General features: G+C 43.8%; 1 protein-coding gene across 1 annotated transcript; it reads left to right on the top strand.

Annotated features, from left to right (window-relative positions):
* The first annotated feature begins 14,720 nt into the window (after positions 1 to 14,720).
* Positions 14,721 to 19,608, top strand: LOC124662973. The gene is made up of 4 exons (XM_047200741.1): positions 14,721 to 14,827; positions 14,909 to 14,990; positions 18,719 to 18,960; positions 19,172 to 19,608. The coding sequence occupies exons 3-4, from the start codon at positions 18,813 to 18,815 to the stop codon at positions 19,324 to 19,326; spliced, it is 303 nt and encodes a 100-aa protein (XP_047056697.1). The 5' UTR covers positions 14,721 to 14,827; positions 14,909 to 14,990; positions 18,719 to 18,812; the 3' UTR covers positions 19,327 to 19,608.
* The last annotated feature ends 2,897 nt before the right edge of the window (positions 19,609 to 22,505 follow it).

The raw sequence follows: 22,505 nt of genomic DNA, 5'->3' as shown, positions 1-22,505 counted from the left end.
GTTTCAGCGGTTGCTTTCAACTTGTAACATGTATATCTCATGGATATTGTCAACATAGAGTAATATAATAAGTGCAATAAGCAAGTATGTAGGAATCAATGCATAGTTCACACAAGTGTTTGCTTCTTGAGGTGGAGAGAAATAGGTGAACTGACTCAACATTGAAAGTAAAAGAATGGTCCTCATAGAGGAAAAGCATCGATTGCTATATTTGTGCTATAGCTTTGATTTTGAAAACATGAAACAATTTTGTCAACGGTAGTAATAAAGCATATGCATCATGTAAATTATATCTTATAAGTTGCAAGCCTCATGCATAGTGTACCAATAGTGCCCGCACCTTGTCCTAATTAGCTTGGGTTAACACCGATCATCATTGCATAACATATGTTTCAACCAAGTGTCACAAAGGGGTACCTCTATGCCGCTCGTACAAGGGTCTAAGGAGAAAGTTCGCATTGGATTTCTCGCTTTTGATCATTCTTCAACTTAGACACCCATACCGGGACAACATAGACAACAGATAATGGACTCCTCTTTTAATGCTTAAGCATTCAACAATAGTTAATATTCTCATAAGAGATTGAGGTTTTATGTCCAAACTGAAACTTCCACCATGATTCATGGCTTTAGTTAGCGGCCCAATGTTCTTCTCTAACAATATGCATACTCAAACCATTTGATTGTGAAAACCGCCCTTACTTCAGACAAGACGAACATGCATAGCGACTCACATGAAATTCAACAATGAGTTGATGGCGTTCCCCAGTAAACATGGTTATCGCACAACAAGCAACTTAATAAGAGATAAAGTGCATAATTACATATTCAATACCACAATAGTTTTTAAGCTATTTGTCCCATGAGCTATATATTGCAAAGGTGAATGATGGAATTTTAAAGGTAGCACTCAAGCAGTTTACTTTGGAATGGCGGGAAAATACCATGTAGTATAGGTAGGTATGGTGGACACAAATGGCATAGTGGTTGGCTCAAGTATTTTGGATGCATGAGAAGTATTCCCTCTCGATACAAGGTTTAGGCTAGCAAGGCTTATTTGAAACAAACACAAGGATGAACCGGTGCAGCAAAACTCACATAAAAGACATATTGAAAACATTATAAGACTCTACACCGTCTTCCTTGTTGTTCAAACTCAAAACTAGAAATTATCTAGACCTTAGAGAAACCAAATATGCAAACCAAATTTTAGCATGCTCTATGTATTTCTTCATTAATGGGTGCAAAGCATATGATGCAAGAGCTTAAACATGAGCACAACAATTGCCAAGTATCACATTACCCAAGACATTTATAGCAATTACTACATGTATCATTTTCCAATTCCAACCATATAACAATTTAACGAAGGAGAAACTTCGCCATGAATACTATGAGTAGAAACCAAGGACATATTTGTCCATATGCTACAGCGGAGTGTGTATCTCTCCCATAAAGTGAATGCTAGGATCCATTTTATTCAAACAAAACAAAAACAAAAACAAACCGACGCTCCAAGAAAAAGCACATAAGATGTGGGAATAAAAATGTAGTTTCGTGGGAGGAACCCGATAATTTGTCGATGAAGAAGGGGATGCCTTGGGCATCCCCAAGCTTAGACGCTTGAGTCTTCTTGATATATGCAGGGGTGAACCACCGGGTGCATCCCCAAGCTTAGAGCTTTCACTCTCCTTAATCATGTTGCATCATACTCCTCTCTTGATCCTTGAAAACTTCCTCCACACCAAACTCGAAACAACTCATTAGAGGGTTAGTGCACAATATAAATTGACATATTCAGAGGTGACACAATCATTCTTAACACTTCTGGACATTGCATAATGCTACTGGACATTAATGGATCAAAGAAATTCATCCAACATAGCGAAAGAGGCAATGCGAAATAAAAGGCAGAATCTGTCAAAACAGAACAGTTCGTATTGACGAATTTTAAAATGGCACCAGACTTGCTCAAACGAAAATGCTCAAATTGAATGAAAGTTGCGTACATATCTGAGGATCATGCTCGTAAATTGGCGTAATTTTCTGAGCTACCTACAGGGAGATAGACCCAGATTCGTGACAGCAAAGAAATCTGGAACTGCGCAGTAATCCAAATCTAGTACTTACTTTTCTATCAACGGCTTAACTTGGCACAACAAAACTCAAAACTAAGATAAGGAGAGGTTGCTACAGTAGTAAACAACTTCCAAGACACAAAATAAAAACAAAGTACTGTAGGTAAAAACATGGGTTGTCTCCCATAAGCGCTTTTCTTAACGCCTTTCAGCCTAGGCGCGAAAGTGTGTATCAAGTAATATCGAGAGATGAAGCATCAACATCATAGTTTGTTCTAATAATAGAATCATAAGGTACCTTTATTCTCTTTCTAGGGAAGTGTTCCATACCTTTCTTGAGAGGAAATTGATATTTTATATTACCTTCCCTCATATCAATAATAGCACCAACAGTTCGAAGAAAAGGTCTTCCCAATACAATTGGACAAGATGCATTGCATTCAATATCCAAGACAACAAAATCAATGGGAACAAGATTATTGTTAACGGTAATGCGAACATTATCAACTTTACCCAAAGGTTTCTTTGTAGAATGATCAGCAAGATTAACATCCAAATAACAATTTTTCAGCGGTGGCAAGTCAAGCATATTATAAATTTTCTTAGGCATAACGTAAATACTTGCACCAAGATCACATAAAGCATTACAATCAAAATCTTTAACTTTCATTTTAATGATGGGCTCCCAACCATCTTCTAGCTTTCTAGGAATAGAAGCTTCGCGCTCTAGTTTCTCTTCTCTAGCTTTTATGAGAGCATTTGTAATATGATGCGTGAAAGCCAAATTTATAGCACTAGCATTAGGACTTTTAGCAAGTTTTTGCAAGAACTTTATAACTTCAGAAATGTGGCAATCATCAAAATTCAAACCATTATAATCTAAAGCAATGGGATCATCATCCCCAATGTTGGAAAAAATTTCAGCAGACTTTATCACGAGCGGTTTCAGTAGCTTTAGCAGTTTCGGATGAGTTTTTCGCGCTTTGCATTAGAAGTGGAAACATTGCTAACACCAATTCTTTTATTAGTATGAGTAGGAGGTGCAGCAACATGTGTAGCATTAGCATTACTAGTGGTGGTAATAGTCCAAACTTTAGCTATATTCTTCTCTTTAGCTAGTTTTTCATTTTCTTCTCTATCCCACCTAGCACGCAAGTTCAGCCATTAATCTTATATTCTCATTAATTCTAACTTGAATGGAATTTGCTGTAGTAACAATTTTATTTTCAATATCCCTATTAGGCATAACTTTCGATTTTAAAAGATCAACATCAGAGGTAAGACTATCAACTCTAGAAACAAGAATATCAATTTTATTGAGTTTTTCCTCAACAGATTTGTTAAAGGCGGATTGTGTACTAATAAATTCTTTAAGCATGGCTTCAAGTCCAGGGGTGAATTCCTATTATTGTTGTAAGAATTTCCATAAGAATTACCATAGCCGTTGCCATTATTATAAGGATATGGCCTATAGTTGTTACTAGAATTGTTCCGGTAAGCATTGTTGTTGAAATTATTATTTTTAATGAAGTTTACATCAACATGTTCTTCTTGTGCAACCAATGAAGCTAACGGAACATTATTAGGATCAATATTAGTCCTATCATTCACAAGCATAGACATAATAGCATCAACCTTATCATTCAAGGAAGAGGATTCCTCAACAGAATTTACCTTCTTACCTTGTGGAGCTCTTTCCGTGTGCCATTCGGAGTAGTTGATCATCATATTATCAAGAAGCTTTGTTGCTTCACCAAGAGTGATGGACATAAAGGTACCTCCAGCAGCTGAATCCAATAAATTCCGCGAAGAAAAATTTAGTCCTGCATAGAAGGTTTGGATGATCATCCAAGTAGTCGATCCATGGGTTGGGCAATTTTTAACCAGAGATTTCATTCTTTCCCAAGCTTGAGCAACATGTTCAGTATCTAATTGTTTGAAATTCATTATGCTACTCCTCAAAGATATAATTTTAGCAGGGGGATAATATCTACCAATAAAAGCATCCTTGCATTTAGTCCATGAATCAATACTATTCTTAGGCGGAGATAGCAACCAATCTTTAGCTCTTCCTCTTAATGAGAAAGGGAACAATTTTAGTTTAATAATATCACCATCTACATCTTTATATTTTTGCATTTCACATAGTTCAACAAAATTATTAAGATGGGCAGCAGCATCATCAGAACTAATTCCGGAAAATTGATCTTTCATAACAAGATTCAAGAAAGCGGGTTTAATTTCAAAGAATTCTGCTGTAGTAGCGAGGTGGAGCAATAGGTGTGCATAAGAAATCATTATTATTTGTGGTTGTGAAGTCACACAACTTAGTATTTTCAGGGGTAGCCATTTTAGCAACGAGTAAATAAAGCAAACTAGATAAAGTAAATGCAAGTAAACTAATTTTTTGTGTTTTCGATATAGCAAACAAGATAGCAAATAAAGTAAAACTAGCAACTAATTTTTTTGTATTTTGATTTAGTGCAGCAAACAAAGTAGTAAATAAAATAAAGCAAGACAAAAACAAAGTAAAGAGATTGAGAAGTGGAGACTCCCCTTGCAGCGTGTCTTGATCTCCCCGGCAACGGCGCCGTGAAAATATGCTTGATGGCGTGTATTTCACACGTTCGTTGGGCAACCCCAAGAGGAAGGTATGATGAGCACAGCAGCAAGTTTTCCCTCGTGAAAGAAACCAAGGTTTATCGAACCAGGAGGAGCCAAGAAGCACGTTGAAGGTTGATGGCGGCGGGATGTAGTGCGGCGCAACACCGGAGATTCCGGCGCCAACGTGGAACCTGCACAACACAACCAAAGTACTTTGCCCCAACGAAACAGATGAGATTGTCAATCTCACCGGCTTGCTGTAACAAAGGATTAACCGTATTGTGTGGAAGATGATTGTTTGCAGAGAAAACAGTAAAAACAAGTATTGCAGTAGATTGTATTTCAAGTAAAGAGAATTGGACCGGGGTCCACAGTTCACTAGAGGTGTCTCTCCCATAAGACGAACATCATGTTGGGTGAACAAATTACGGTTGGGCAATTGACAAATAAAGAGAGCATGACAATGCACATACATATCATGATGAGTATAGTGAGATTTAATTGGGCATTACGACAAAGTACATAGACCGCCATCCAATCGCATCTATGCCTAAAAAGTCCACCTTCGGGTTATCATCCGAACCCCTCCGGTATTAAGTTGCAAAGCAACGAGACAATTGCATTAAGTATGGTGCGTAATGTAATCAACAACTACATCCTTAGACATAGCATCAATGTTTTATCCCTAGTGGCAACAACACAACACAACCTTAGAACTTTTCGTCACTGTCCCAGGTGTCAATGCGGGCATGAACCCACTATCGAGCATAAGTACTCCCTCTTGGAGTTAAAAGCATCTACTTGGCCGGAGCATCTACTAGTAACGGAGAGCATGCAAGATCTTAAACAACACATAAGCATAACTTTGATAATCAACATAACAAGTATTCTCTATTCATCGGATCCCAACAAACGCAACATATAGAATTACATATAGATGATCTTGATCATGATAGGCAGCTCACAAGATCCGACAATGATAGCACAATGGGGAGAAGACAACCATCTAGCTACTGCTATGGACCCATAGTCCAGGGGTAGACTACTCACTCATCACTCCGGAGGCGACCATGGCGGTGTAGAGTCCTCCGGGAGACGATTCCCCTCTCCGGCAGGGTGCCGGAGGTGATCTCCAGGATCCCCCGAGATGGGATCGGCGGTGACGGCGTCTCTGGAAGGTTTTCCGTATCGTGGCTCTCGGTACTGGAGGTTTCGTCACGGAGGCTTTAAGTAGGCGGAAGGGCAAGTCGAGAGGCGGCACGGGGGCCCAAACCATAGGCCGGCGCGGCCGGGGGTGGGGCCGCGCCGCCCTAGGGTTTGGCCACCCCGTGGCCCCTCTTCGTCTCGTCTTCGGTCTTCCGGAAGCTTCGTGAGAAAATAGGCCTCTGGGCTTTTATTTCGTCCAATTCCGAGAATATTTCTTTACTAGGATTTCTGAAACCAAAAACAGCAGAAAACAACAACTGGCACTTCGGCATCTTGTTAATAGGTTAGTTCCAGAAAATGCACGAATATGACATAAAGTGTGCATAAAACATGTAGCTAACATCAATAATGTGGCATGGAACACAAGAAATTATCGATACGTTGGAGACGTATCAATGGTCTTTGACATGTGATTGTTCATCAAATGACGATCTTTTTGGGGCCGCATAATTTGGGTTCCATGATCTATAGTAAGACGGATATTATGCCCTTGGGTCAAACCTGTCCCATGATGGATATGGATAATAATAATCATCAGGAGGCATCCATGATAATGGTGTTGGCGGCCCAACGAAAGGATACGAAGCTGTTGCATTGAACTTCTCCCTTTGACAACAGACTTTCGACTTGGGGGTGATCTTGATGACTTTGCAATACTTGGCCGATAAACACCTTTTGCTTCACTCTCATTCTTGTATTTCTCCAATAAATTTGCGATGAATTTAGTTTTCTTACCCTTGTGCTTATCGTGGCCTTTGTCCTGTTTCGTTTTGCATCCATTGATCTTTGAATTTTGTTGTTACCCCCCAATGCTTGATGTTATTGGTGTTACTCAAGTGGAATGTCTGCCTTCAAGAATGTATTCATCATTCTCTTGAATTATATCTTCACTTGTAGGATTTATCTTCTCATCTTCAGCGTGCACCTTCTCATCATCATATGAATCATCTAGAGGTAACCGATGCAATAGATTTCTTACATCAAGATCAATCGAAATAGGTTGGTCATCTATTTCTGTTCCAATAAATTTCAATCGTCCTTTATCTATAACCGATTGTACTATTTGATGGAACATGGTGCAATTCTCAATAATGTGCCCAAACGAATCAGGCAACTTGCAGTACATTCATTCTTGCAATGATGGCTTGATATTGCGATCAAGAATCATAATATATTCATTCTTCAGCAACACATCAAATATGATCACACATGCTCAAACTGAAGGTTCACCTTTTATCTTCCAATCGATCTTGTTGTGAGAATAGATTTGGAATTAAGCAACCAAATGGTTGAGATTTTACATCACCACATTCAGCTATGCGTTGATTTTTACACTCTTTTTTCAATGGGGTTGAATAAGTTATTATACTATCACTAGCTTTCTCACAAGACACTAACCTTGGCTTTAAATTTTTGAAACCAAAATATTTATAGCACACATGTCTCACTTGAGACCAAATGTAAGCCAAGTATGAAGTAAGCAAAGCTACCCATGTGGATATAAAATGCACATGAAACAATGTGGAAAGCCTTGGTTGTAATAATTTTTCACTGTCGGTCTTTCGAAATGGTTCAACATGTTGACCAATATGTTATGTAGAAATTATATTTCTAACAAACAAATTACTTATTCTCCTTGGTCTTTCAAAGTTTCTTATGAAAATCTTGCTAATAAATGCATCAACAATATGGCTTTGACGAAATCTAAAAATAACTAAATTATTTGTTGGATATACCTCTTTGAAGACGTTGGGCGAGTATGATGGTTGCATGAATTGAACAATATATTTCCCCACATTTGGATGATTCTCCAACGCCTTGTTTTCTTGCTGTTCTGGATCTCGTGCCTCTTTCCTTTGATTCTCTTCATCAACCGAACATTGTTCGGCTATATTTTGTTGCTCTTTATGATCATCGGTTTCTTTGGCACAGAATTCATAGGGCAACATGTAAGTTACCTTAAGTAGTGAAAAATCAAGCATGGTTGTTTCACATTCACCATGCTCTTGTTCAACGAAGCTTGCATCTTTTTTTGCGGAGGAAAGAAATTTCATTAACTTTGAGCCAAATTACAATCAACAAGAATCGTCGCTGAAGCAACTTCCCGAGGGAAGTCCCTCGACCGTAATTCAGTTCTAGCACTAACTCGGCTAAGCTTAGCTAGCTCGTGGCTCACTACATTAATCCCACGACTAATCTTAGCTATACTAACATCTCTTTCCTGTAATAATTCACGGATAACACTGATTGTAAAAGCATAAACTGACATATTTGGTGAGGAGCCCTTGATCAACTCGGCAGCGTCAGCACAGTCTGTTTCAATCGTGAAGTTCAAGCTTGTCCAATGCAACGCTAGACGAAGCCCTTCCTTGATTCCCGTCAGCTCAGCTTCTATAGCATCTCGACAATAGGTAATGGATCGGCACGCCGCAAAAATAACATGTCCCTGGTGATCTCACAGCACCATACCTGTACCTGCACCATCTTGGGTAAAAGCGCCATCCACATTAAGCTTGGCCTCTCCTGGTTTTGGTGGCATCCATGTTGGCTTACTCCCCTGCATATTGGTGGCTGTCTCCTTCATTCTCTTAAAGCCTTTGGTTGAGTCAATCACCATCTTTCCTTTTGCCACATCTACATTTGGGTACTGCTTGATCATCAGAAGGGAGTTCATATAGCTTACCAAGAATCGTATGGATCCTTCAATTGTGGGGCAAGGTTTATTGTGTGTCATTTTGTTGTGTGCATGCCAAATTCGCCAGATGGTCATCAATACTGGGGCCCGTTGCTCATCAGGTATAGTCACCAGTAGTTGGAGTAGCCATTCATCGCCTGTATTCGTCAAAAGGTGGTTGGATGGCACAGGCCATACTTTTGCCATTGCTTGCCACAGGTTTTGGGCATGGGGACATCTCAGGAATACATGGAATGAGTTCTCATTTTCTATCCCGCAAATAGGACATATACTGGTGGTAGCTATTCCATGTCGTGCCATGTTTATTTGTGTCGAGATGGCATTCCTACAAATTTTCCAGCCGAGGGTCTTGACCTTGGGTGGTACCTGGCACTTCCAGACTATATTCCAGCTAGGCCTAGCGCCATCAGGCCGTACGCTCGACGCACCCCGGTCCTGCTGCTGCATGCTAGCATGTAGGGCAAGCCAGTATGCACTACGGATGGTAAAGGAGCCTCTTTTCTCCGGGTGCCATGCTATGAAGTCACAATCATTCCGTCTGGAGGTTTTTATCTTCACAATTTCCTCGATGTCATCTTGTTGGAAATAGAGCAACAACCTAGTCATGTTCCATGCACCATCTCGCAGAAGGAAATCAGCTACCCATCTATAACGACAACGCCCCTGTGGCGACCGCGGCAAGTGACATGAGTCTCGAGGTATCCATGGGTCACGCCATGCGCGAATCTGAGCCCCATTTCCCACACGCCAGATAGCACCCTGCTTGGCAAGCTCCAAGCCATATTCAATGGCATACCAAGTCGAGGATCCATTGCCAGTAAACACTGTGTCAAGAAGTGACCCATTGGGATAGTATTTGGCTTTGAGTAGTTGTGCACACATGGTATCTGGGTACTGAATCAATCTCCATGCCTGGCGAGCTAGGAGAGCTTGATTAAAGAGGCGCATGTCACGAAATCCCACTCCGCCGTAGTCTTTCGATCGAAGCATAATGTCCCAGGCTACCCAATGGGTTTTCCGTTTACCATTCTCTGCACCCCACCGGTACCTTTTTATCATTTTTGTCAATTCATCATAGAGGCCAAAGGGTAGTTTAAAAACACTCATGACATAGACTGGGATCGATTGTGCAATTGCCTTAATCAAAACCTCCTTGTGATTTGTGATTAGCATCCCACTCCAGGAGACATTTGGCTAGTTTTGCTTGTAGGCTTTGAAATTTCCCACTGTCCATTCACCCCTCTGGCGTCGGTAGCCCTAGATACTTTGTTTCAAACTCTTCTTGGGTAACTTGTAAGACTCCTTTGACCTCTTGTTGTATTGGAGTAGGTCAGGCATTCCCAAACATTATAGAGCAATTCCCAGGGTTTATGAGTCTCCCGTGCTTGAAGCATAAGTGTCCAGGATCGCTTTTATCCGGCTTGCCTGCTCCGCTTGTGCCTTGAAAAACAACAAGCTATCGTCTGCAAAAAGAAAGTGAGAGATACCAGGAGCACGACGGCAGATTTTAATAGGAACGATGCTATTATCATTCACCTCTTTTTGCAACAAAGTAGATAGACCATCCGCCACAAACAGAAACAGGAATGGAGAGAGAGGATCACCTTGTCGGAGGCCCCGAGTCGGCGAAAATGAATCTAGGAGGGTCCCATTGAATTTAACTTGGTATTTCACCGATGTGACACATGACATTATCCAGTCCACACATCGATGAGAGAATCCCAACCTTTGCATCACTTTCTTTAGAAAATCCCACCACCCTATCATAAGCTTTAGATAGGTCTAGTTTGTATGCACAGAAGTTCTTATCCATATTTACATTATGCTCAATAAAATGGAGGCATTCAATTGCTACCAGGGCATTATCTGTGATTAATCTACCAGGTATAAATGCACTTTGGTTTATAGATACTACATCACCAAGTATGGGTCTTAGTATGTTCACCATGCACTTTGCGATTACCTTGTAGATGATTGTACATAAGCTTATTGGCCGAAAATCCTTGAGAGTTTATGGCTGGTCATTCTTTGGGATAAGGATGATGGCTGTGTCATTGACCCCATCAGGCATGTTCCCTGTAGCAAAGAATAGCTTGACCGCATTGATTACCTCCACCTTAATCGTATCCCAATTACGTTGATAAAACCGTGCTGGAAAGCCATCCACACCTGGAACTTTTAGGGGCCCTATTTGGAACAAGGCATCACCAATTTCCTCATCAGTAAAGTCCTTACACAGATCATCATTCATAGCCACAGTCACCTTTCCTTGCGTTAAGGAGATCAGATCATCAACATTAAGGGATGGATCCCTAGTAAAAAGCTCCTGAAAATACGAGGTAGACATTCGTTCCATATCCGAGGGACCATCCTGCCAAACCCCTTCATTATTTTGGAGTCTTTTAATTTTGTTCCTGCGGGCTCTCCAAACAGCCTTCTGATGAAAGAATCTTGTATTCCTGTCTCCCTCTTTAAGCCAAGTAACTCTTGACCTTTGTAGCCACATCATTTCCTCTCTGTATAGAAGCTCTTGCATATGATCCGTAGCTTGGCGAATTTCCCTTTGATCTGCATTATTTATACGTAGGTGTTCTAAGTTCTTCCTCGCCTTGTCTAGTTCTCGCAAAGACGTTGCCGAATTTTCGTTTGCTCCAGCCTTGTAACATCGACATGACCTGATCCAAGCTCTTCATGATATCAGCCAGGTCGTTCTTTTGTCCTGCCTCACTCCATGTTGTGGCAATCCTCTCACCTAGTTCTGTCTCTCGTTCCCATAGGATTTCGTATTGTCTCCTGGGAGACCGTCTTGGCTCCCTGGTTTCCTTCAGTAATTACACCAGAACCGAGCAATGATCAGACACCGGCATAGTAAGGTGCGTGACTCGTGTGTCATAGAACCAATCACGCCAAGCTGGACAAGCTACGACTCGATCCAGTCGCACACGGACGTTGGCCCTGCCGCTTCGCCTGTTATCATATGTGTACAGGACGCCTGCAAAACCGAGGTCAGATAAATTACAATCAAAGAGTGCCTCACAGAAGGCCTCCATTTGGTTAACTGAGCGTGGAGTGTGAGATATGTGTTCCTCCTGCCACATCACTTCGTTAAAATCTCCTACCACAAGCCAAGGAATATTAGAACGGGATTTTAGTTGGCGTAATTTATTTCACATGTGGTGGCGGTTTTCCACACGTGGTTCATCATAGACACAGGTAAGGCGCCATTGAGGTGCATTTGGAGACTCACGGACATACACATCAATATATCTCTCATTAATATCTTGAACTTCTACAGAAATTTGTTCATGCCAGTAGAGCGCTAAACCTCCACTAAAACCATCACTACTAAAATCAGAAAAGCCTTTAAGACCTAACCTATGGCGTAGACGACGCATCTTATTTTTATTTTTTCTAGTTTCACAAAGGAAAAATAAACGAGGACTCCAAACTTGGGAAAGAAGAGCTAACTCTCGCACTCTCGGGGCATTCCTGGCTCCCGACAGTTGAGAGATAAGCAATTCATTGCTCCTGACGAGACCAAAGGTCTCGTCAGGTTACCGGTTGGCGAATGCCAGGTGGCCGCCAGCTTCTTAGTTCTCGTGTAAACGACATCCTTGGTGCGCTTCTACTCAGATTTCTGCAGCTTCCCTCTTCTCTGTGTGTCATCCTTCTGCACCCCGCCATAATCCAGGCCGAGCGAGAGTTCCAGCCTTTTACCTTGCACCTCCTGTTCCTCTGCACCTCTCTTGCCTAGAACTGTGTCAGCAGGTAGCATTGACACATCGGTGATAGAGCCAAAAGAAACCTGAAGATTGGACAGGTCTCGAAGAGCTGGAATCATGTCACTTGGCCTTGGTCCATGTTCCCTGTAGCTACTCCCAGATGCTACCCCATGCATATGCTAAAAACGCTGCATATTAGCAAGCATATCTGTCGCCATCTCAACGTGAATTTGGCGGGAGCGCGCCTCATCTCAGGCTTGGCCATCTTCTTCAGGGAACTGTATAATCGGTTGAGAGGCATCTTTACTTCGCAGATCAGCGTCATGCTGCATCCCCTGGCCTGAGTACATCTGCATCGCATCAACCTTAGCAACAAGGTTTAATTCTGCTTCCACTGTTGCTGGTTTCTCTTCTCCCTCTAATCCATCATCGTGAGCTGACGTTGTTGCCGAGTTTGGCACCAAATCATCTTCTAGCGGCGGCATGTCATTATCGACAGACTCGGACCGCGAGATATTTTGCTCGGCAGTAGTGCTATGGCGACGCGATCCAAACGCCTGCCTCTGTTCAAACCTTTGGTGGGACTCCGCGCTGCCAAAGCTAGCAAAACTGATGTTCCATTTTGCAGAGGGAGGGACGAAGTAAGTGCGGTGCTCAAACTTTTTGTAGGGGCTGCAACGGAGCTCATGGGCATCATAATCCAGGGAGGGGGTCCCAAGCCTCCTTTTCTCACATTCATCCGTCTTATGACCCATGAAACCGCAGTGCGAGCAGTAGTATGGAATCCACTCATATTTTAACTTGAAGATCTTCACCTCTGTAGGCTTGCCCTTGGTCCCAGTAGTGATCCGTGTTTGCAGCCGCCTGTCGTACGACAGCTTCACGCGCACACGCAGGAACTCTTTTTTATCCTGTTCAGAAGCAGGCACATCCACCTCCATCGTCTCCCCCAAAGCATCGCCGTATCTTCTACCCCATACATCATCTTGTTTTCCCCATGGCACATCATAGATGCGCACCCATACTAGCAGCGAGTCGAGCACAGTTTCAGAAGGTTGAGCAGAGGCATCAAGATCCGCGACTATTAGCGCGTTCTGGTTATGAATACATGGGCCGCCTCTCTTGACGAAATCATAGTCACCCTTGGAGAACAAAGTGAAAATATAGTTCTTCCCCTTTTCTGAGTAGCTAATCCTAGTACGTAGATGCCAAACTTCCTCAGCGAATCTCTTAAACATAGCTTTGGTGTTTGGTTTGAAATTAGCCATATACCTTGCCATCAGCTGCTAGGACGTCTGCTCTGTTGGAACCTTCTTCACCTCTTCTTCCTCATCAAATTCCAGATATACTTCATCCTCCATGTCCACAATGCCTCTGATCTGAGACTCCTTGCCTTGCCTGAGCCCCAAACCCTCCGTGAAGTCTCCATCATCCTAGTTGCCATCATCCACCGTCACGTCAGCATCTAGAACCGCACGGCGGCGTTGCAGTGGTGCCGCTGAGACACCAACGGAAGGCTTCGGGCGGGTAGGTCTTTCAACAAGACCCCCCTTGTTCACCCCCACCAACCGGTGGCGCCATCAACAGTCCCATCAGATGCATCGTCGCGTGTGCTTGCTCAGTCTGGCCGGCAACAGGGCCAGCCGCCCCTCGTCGCGTTGGTGTCGAAGTAGAAACGCCCTCAAGCCTATTATCCTGTCCAGGACCTACTCCGGTGATCCCCTTGTGCCCACCCTTTGAATCCATCGTCAGTCTTGGGTTCCGATCGACTCTGCACCCAGACGTATCAGGGCTAGATCGATTGGGGAACACAGGGTTCTGGCAATCTAGGTTGCCCATCAGATCGGTTTTTAAAACCTTCCCGACCTTCGGTTTCACTCCGTATTGGGGGAGGACTCCCCCTAGATCTTCCTTCTCTACACGACGCGTACCTCGCTTAGACTCTCTCCTCGCCCTATGGTGTTCCGATGGACTCTCGTATGGTGATGGCGGCGGCGGAAGGGCGTGGTCGCCCATATCGCCGGAGCCAAGACCTAACAGAGTTGACCTTTCGAGATGAAGCTTGCATCTTTTGATTCAATAGATTCAACACATGATTCGGCTTTTTCAAGAACTAAATTAACCATACTAGAAGAACCATGCTCTTGCTCAACGAAGCTCATCTTCTATTTTTTTTATGTTAAAATTAATAAATTTGGAAGATGCGTTTCTGGGAGAATTAGACGGAGTGTATCTTTTTTTTTTTAGGGAAGACGGAGGGTATCTTCTGGTAGTGGCCCTTTTAGAAACGGAAAAGAAGAGCCTAAACTTAGGTTTCCGCTAGTAAAAAAAAATTGCGATGCTAACACCCATAAACATTGGGCCAGGCCCGGAAAGAGGAAGCCCAGCGGATGGCCTCCTAGTCCTTCACCTTCCCTGTCTTCTCTGCTTCGTTTGCTCCAGCAGCGCCTCCATCCAGCCGGTGACGGGTGACCGACGGCGACTCCGGCGACCAAGGCCGCTTGCTGCGTTATTCCGTTGAGGTAAGACTTCTCCCTCTCCCCCTCCTCCCGCTGGTCCATATTTCTCCATCGCTCTACTCACCTCGATCCTGTCTGTCGCAGGAGGTGCGCGGCTGGGCACCACCCCCCTCCACCCGGCTGCCTTGGGCGATTCCGGCTACCAAGGCGAAAGGCCTTGAGAAACGTAAATTCTTCAACCTTAATTCCATTCCTTTTTGATTTCCCCTATTTGTATGAACCCTAGTTTTTTATTGCCAGCTTGTATGAGCCCTCTAGGTTTGTTAGGCAACATTGACCCTAATGCAAATGTCGACATCTGCGATTTATTTATGTCTCTGAATTCCAGTTTCATGTATGGAACAATCCATTTTTCGCTTCCATTAGAAAATAATGTGAAAAATGGGAAGAGAACTTGATGAGAAGGGATGGACCAAAATGCTTTCAGGACCTTAGTGAGGATTCTGTAAGCTCTGCACGTAGAGTCACTGACCTCTGCCTCATTTGATGGATGGAGGCCTCCTTTACTTGTCTTTTCTTTGGGCAGTAAAGAGTCAAGTCTTTTTTTTTTGTAAAGTAGGCAAATCGCAGCTTCTGTTGAAGTGTTAAGTGGTTCGGCTTTGTAAAAAAGTGAAAGTCATCAAGAGGCTAGTTCAAATGCAGGGCATCTTCTCATGAAGTTGCTCAAATTGGGTATATGACCAGCAAACTTCTGTGCAAATCCTCGATTTTCCCATCAAGTGGCGCAATCTGCTTTAGGGCATTTTATCACAGTGGCTCATCAAATAGGCATATGATCATAGGTTCTGAACTTTAGGGCAAATCCCTCAAATTCCCTGGTAGATTTAGACTTGTGCCTGAAGTGTGTGATGTGCATGTTGGCATCTATGCTACTGTCTTTCACATGATATCTTATTTTAACTGGCAATGGCTGTGTTGGAGTGGCTTGCATGGTTTTTTTACTGCTGAAAGCTATGCAAGGGTTCAGTTCATTGTTCTGTGCTTTTTTTTGAGGTAATGGTCGGTGTTTCATTAATTTAAGACAGATAATTAATTCTTTACAAATGATGTCCCGAATATGAACCGGCGATTCATTTATCTACATGACGCCTGAGGCATGTTCGGACGGTCTGGCTAAGACATGGGCCGCCCTATAAGAATGTCTACTGACATGAACAAACGATACATAAGCAAATCTAGAAGCTAGCTTCTTAATATTATAAACCACAGCACCAGTGGAGGTTCTGTCACTAACAGGCTTATTCAGTTTTGAAATGAGTGGCAGGCAATCTGACAAAAGGAAAACAATGCCATCCCCCAGTTCCAGCGCAAAGGAAATAGCATGTTTTGACAGCTTTAGCTTCAGCCAGTTCAGGAGATGAAACCCGCTCAAAGAAAGAATGTGTTGCTGCCAAACAAACACCGCTGTGGTCTCGGATAAGAACCCCTGATCCCATAAGTTTGGATTGTGAAAAGATAGCAGCGTCCACATTAATCATTGCTGTTTCCTCCGGTGGTGGAGAGCACTTTGGAATTGAAAGACTGGGTCTCACATCTGTTGGAGTTTTTCAGTTCGAAGGAGTGCTGTAAAATCATATCCACATAAACCTTGATCTTCTCTGATTCTCTCTTAGGATGTAGCATTGGTTCATCAATTCCGGTTCCATGACGTGCTTCCCATATATGCAAAAAGGTGACATCAAACATAATAGTCTCAATACTCATAGCAGACAATAGCCAGTCCAAAATCCAGTGTTGGAATGTATGGTAACTCTGAAGCTTCAAATTGATGCCATAAGAATTGATCTGTATTGCAATTGTTGCCCGGTTGTTAAGCAGTTTTGCGCACATCTCCATAAGTGGATCTTCATTTTGTTCAGACATTGTACCTGTCACAAGCTCTTCCGACCTTCTGCATATTACCATGATTAGATCCCCCAGCAGTGCTACTTCAAGCTTGCCAGAAGTGATCTGAGGCATTCTGACTGAGCCAAGTTATATGCCGATCACACTGTATTGACACCTGTACGAAAATGAGGCCAAGAAATAAAATCAGGACAACTATCACTACTGATAGGTATATCAAGAATCAGGTTGGATTCCTCATCACAGAAGAAGTGTCTAATTATATCATCATCCCAATTAAGGCCATCATTATCGAGTAACAGACTGACCGTTTGGTTTTCGGGAAGTGGACATCTGGTAGCTGTAAAACTGAGGTTAACACCAGGAATCCAGTTTTCAGACTTCAACGAAAAAAATTGCCGTTACCAATTCACCACAGCACACCCTTTTCACCAATTGATGACCATGGAGAATGCTGCGCCAAGTATATGATGCAGATCTAGGACAGGGAAAATGCTCTATAGTGTTACTTCTTGTTTTTTTGCACATAGTCTTATGTTGTATTAAGTTATCCAGTGGTTCATTTCTCGTTTTCTTTGATGTCAGCTACCATATAGATTGGCATCATTTGCAATACTGACTAAATGTTAATTTATTTTCACACAAAAAGTTTCCATCGCTCATCAGTTCACATTAGTGTGATGAATATAGTATTTGCCGACTCCCAAACAAATACCAACCCCCCTCCTCTGCCTACTCCCAAGTCCAGCACTGTCTGACCTGTCTTTGCCAGAGCTGGAGATGGGTCCAGGCATCCGTCCACCTATGCCAACCCACCTTAACTATGCAGGAACTCTTCCCTTCTCCCCTTCATCGAGTATGCAAGAGAGATATGTCCAGACCATTTTCTTCTGCTATTACTAAAGCCCTAGGTAGCTTGCTAGGATTGTTCCGAGTCGTGCTTAGTTCGATGAAATGAGCGACTGAATCCAAATATATCTTCTTTTTTAGATGTTCCGATCGATCCAGTTTACTGCGATTTTATTGTAATGTTACTAGCAGCTTGATCTCCCATATTGCTGGAGTTCCAAAACCTCTCACCCCACTTTAAGTCCGCTCCACTTTACCTTAGTGTCTTTTGGGCAATAGGAAGAGTATCTGGTGTGCAGTTTTGGCATGTCGCTGGTAGGGGTTTGTAGTGTTCTGGTTTGCTCTGCCGTTTGAGTGATCTTGGTTTACACACATCACACTGTGATAAGAGGTAAACATATAATGTCCAAAGTAAATTGGCATCGCAAAGTTATCACTGATCCTAGATGAAATGGTGGCTATCAATAGAATTGAGGATTGTGGGTTGAACATAAAGGTCAAAATATTGCATGTATTGTTTAGTTCTGAACATGGTAACATGGCACACTCAAGCCCAGCAGAATGTCCCCTTTAATGACAGAACGACAGAATATGTTTGATTTGCATATGGTTGTAAACTAAATATGCATTAACCAGGGCGAGTTTTGCATCATACGCCTTCATTTCTTGTATCTAAAGTTTCACAATATTGTTTCATGACTGCTAATTTTTCCTATCACCTTATTCTTGTTTGCTGTGCTTTAGCCTGTTTGCCTTGCTGCTCACTTGATCACATACAGACATATGGATGATCATAGAGTTGGTAAACAGTTTACTTTCCAGGATAGGACCTCGTTGACATATAGATTTCACTTTCTTTGAAGGCCAAAATACACAACAGTGGGTACACACAGTTTTTAGCCAATATATTTTTTTTCTGGAGCATGGACTTTGGATATTAGTTTCTGGTGTGTTATTGTAACTCTTAATTGGTTGCATGCTGTAAATTGTCTAAGTTCTTATCTGTTTAACAAATGGTAACCATTGATCACTGAAAAATCAGAGAATAGGTCTATTTACATTTATCTTATCAGACTGCTGATGTTAAAAAATTTGAAACATGTTCACATCTGCCAACATTCTCTGTTAGTTTTTCCATTTTACATTTCAGTCTTGAGATTGTTTCGGAAGGAAAAAGTATTTAACTACAAACGATTTCAGGAAGCGAAGTGCACTGAAGTCTGAAGAGCTGAACCTCTTGTCAGCTCCAGCAAACTAGCAGAGTCTTCTATCACCAAACAAGCTAAGGGCCGCGATGTCGTTACGACAGCTACTTGGATGGTCAGAAGGGGACGTGATGCGGCCAGAGTCAAAGCCCTGCTCCCGTCTGATGCGTCACACTGCTGGCATCTTCTCCGTTGGTGGCGGCCTTGCTTTCTGGGTGCTCTGCCGCCTTCACTATGGTAAATTCTTTGTGACGGTCTACATTTACTCGATAACAATATTTGTTCCTGTTCATCTTTCACACATATATTTGTTAATATTATCACGATTTTGTTAATCGGATTATTTTCTGTCATTATATGAGTATGACAAATATTGTTTTGGGTGATAGTCCTTCCAATGAAACTGAAATTTTGTAACTATTTCGCTGATGTTGAGTTCATTCTGCAGGTCCAAGGATAACTGTTCCAAGGAGTCTCAGGTGGGCATCATGCGGAGCAGTCTCTTGTAGCGCGACATCGGCGGTGCTTGTGCGGCTCTTCAGCCCGGAGTGTGAACCGCAGAACATAGCAGCCTATGACAGACCTGAGCACAGGCCTGCATAGTTTCATGAAATCTCAGGGGCCAGTCTAGGAAGACCCATGTGAGCTTTGCTGATTCTGTTCAGGAGGTCGATTTATGTCTCCGTGGAATATGTTTATGAGTAATGTAGCCTGCTCTTAATCTGAAAACCTATCTCCCTCGATATTTCCTGGCTCGCCATCACTTTTTACTCTGATGATCTGGTGCATGTAGCATCAAAGTTGTTTCTCCGACGCTTGCAAATCGAGTATGGTGTACTGGAATCGAGGTGCCACATTTTCGAAATGATGTGTTAAATTTACTTATACCGTGTGTTCTGCTTTTCCTCCCAACCGTTGTTTATTTTGTGCACTGTTATTAGAGGTAAGTTCGGTTAGGACCCGAGAGTTGATTTCCGGCTAATCCCGATTCCGTCTCAAACTCTCGATCCTTCATCCACCAAATCAAGGCCCGGATCGGATTTGGTATCCAGTATTGCCGTAGCCCGTAGGATATATATATTTCGCTCGCGTCGAAAGTCTAAACCCAAGGAGAGCTGACGTCGCGATGGAGCTGAAGCTGTGCTACTGCTGCCCGCCGTGCACGCCGGGCCCAGAGTCACCGGGCGTGGACGCCGGCCACTACGAGGAGCTGCCGGTGTCTGTGCCGCCGCACGTGCCGCAGGGGCTGTGCAGGGACGACGCGCCGGGCCTGGACGGATGGGAGGAGGGCGCATACGCGGAGGCGGCGGAGCAGCTGCCTGATCATGATCACCCCGACGGCGCGTGGATCACGGAGAAGGGCGGCGGCGCCGGAGCAGCGTCGACACAGTGGCTGCGAACCGCTTTCGCGTCGGTCTGCAGGATGGTGATGATGTCCGTCACGCTCTGCGGGCACTTGTGATGATGAGTAAACAAGATCGTCGTGCGTGGGCGAACAGACCCCGTAAAAGGGGCAAACCCGTATAATAACCGCCGATTTGAGGGTTTCGCGTCTACCCGGCCGTCTAGCACGCCCCGTAAAAACGGCTCCCGCATCGATTTTTCCTGTTTTCGACTACGGGGCGGGTCGTCGCCCCCTACTTGTGCGGGGTGGGAGCGGGGATAGTGGGCGAAACCACTATCCCAATTCCGAAAGCGCGCGCGGACATTTCAGTTGTCCCCATCCTTCTTCCCCCGCGCGCCGCCGCCGGAATCCGTCAGATCCGCGGCCCTCCGCCGTCCGCCGAGCCGCGCCGAGCTGCGCCGCACCTCCGCCGCACCCCGGCTGAAGTTCCGCGTCCCTCCGCGCGCGCCGCCGCCGTCCAGCCGTGGTCTTCTCCGCTGTTTGTCACCGGTGAGTATTCCGCCGCGTTCTTGCTCGTTGCCGCCGGTAAATTGGTCGGATTTCGGGCTGATCTATGGTTCCCCGTGGTAGATGGCTTCGGAGGATGTGCACATGGCGGATTTGGAGGCGACGTCGACCGATTGGTCGTCGTCGGATTCGGATGATTCCGACATCGACGAGTTGCTCAACGACGCCGAGACGGAGATGATGGTGCTCCTGTTCGGCTTGAAGCAAATGGAGGACCGCTTGAAGCTGCTGGATCAGCGGAAAGGATCCGTGATGGGGCGTATGTGCATTCCGCGGAACCGCGCGCTCGGCCACGAACAGCTGATGCAAGATTACTTCGCCGAGGTACCGACCTATCCTCCCCGCCTCTTCCGTAGACGGTACCGAATGCGTAGGTCTTTGTTCGAGAGAATCGTCAAAGATTGCGAGGCAAATTGCGATTATTTCAAGCAAAGAAGAAATGCTGCCCAAGTCATGGGATTTAGCCCATATCAAAAAATTTCTGCCGCCATGAGGGTTATTGCATACGGTATACCAGCAGATTATACCGACGAGTACCTGCGCATTGGTGTGCAAACAACCACGGATTGCGTGCGTATGTTTGCCAAGATGGTGATCAAGTTGTATGGAGAGAAGTATCTCCGAGCTCCAAATGAGGATGATACAAAAAGGCTCATGGAGATCAATGAAAAGAGGGGTGGCCGGGGATGCTTGGTAGTTTGGATTGCATGCATTGGACATGGAAAAATTGTCCAAAAGCATGGCATGGAATGTATTGTGGCAAAAGCCGCGATGCTACCATTGTTCTTGAAGTCGTGGCCTCTCAAGACTTATGGATTTGGCATGCTTTTTTGGATTGCCGGGGACACTCAACGACATCAACATCTTGAATAGATCCCCTTTGTTTGCAAGACTAGTTAGGGGTGAATCTCCACCTTGTAACTACAAAGTTATGAACAATGAGTACACCATGGGGTACTATCTCACAGATGGTATTTACCCTAACTATGCAACCCTTGTCAAGTCCATAAAAGAGAAAAAGACAGGGCTTTGACAAGAAAGGAAGCTTGCTTCACCAAAAATCAAGAGGCATGCCGCAAGGATATTGAGAGAGCTTTTGGTGTCTTGCAAGCAAGGTTTGCAATTGTCCGGGGTCCTGCTAGGTTTTGGGACAAGGAAACTCTTGTTGATGTCATGACATGTTGTGTGATTCTTCACAACATGATCATTGAAGATGAACGCGGTTTGAACTTGCCGTGTTTCTATGACAATGTTGGCACCCGAGTGCAGCCCGAGAGGAACCCCGATCGGATTGAAGCTTTTCTTGCAGCTCATCGAGGCATTGAAAATGCCGAGACTCATCACCAGCTCACCCAAGATTTGATTGATCACCATTGGCAGTTGCATGGCCAATGATTTATTTCCTATTGTTGTATGTGTTAAACATTCATTTCCTATTGTTGTATGTGTGAAACATTTGTTTTTTATTTGTTTAATTCTTGTTGACATTTCCGAAAAACATTATTGTAATAATTATGACGATTATTGTGTGATGTAAAACATTTATTTTATGTGAATGGTGTGTTGGTTCTAATATGCAATTTGTCAAAAAACCCTGTTTTGAGGGTTGAAAACTCGGACGAGCTAGCAGACCCGTATACCACCCCGTAAAACAGAATATTCTGTTTTACGGGGTGGGTATACGGGGTCTGCTAGCTCGTCCGAGTTTTCGGCCGGCGAAAACCCGATACAGGGCCCTCTACTCGCGTTATACGGGGCGAAATTATACGGGGTCTGTTAGACTTGCTCTAAGTCTCGACACTTAGCACGGCACGTCGGGACAGCAGCTAGAGCTCATCACGTCGAGTCTGGTGGCCGCAGATGCGTCTCG

This window comes from Lolium rigidum, chromosome 6 (assembly GCF_022539505.1).
Source record: "Lolium rigidum isolate FL_2022 chromosome 6, APGP_CSIRO_Lrig_0.1, whole genome shotgun sequence".
Lineage (NCBI taxonomy): Eukaryota > Viridiplantae > Streptophyta > Magnoliopsida > Poales > Poaceae > Lolium > Lolium rigidum.
The sequence above is the reverse complement of the archived record's forward strand: the minus strand, read 5'-3'. Positions and strand labels throughout refer to the sequence as shown.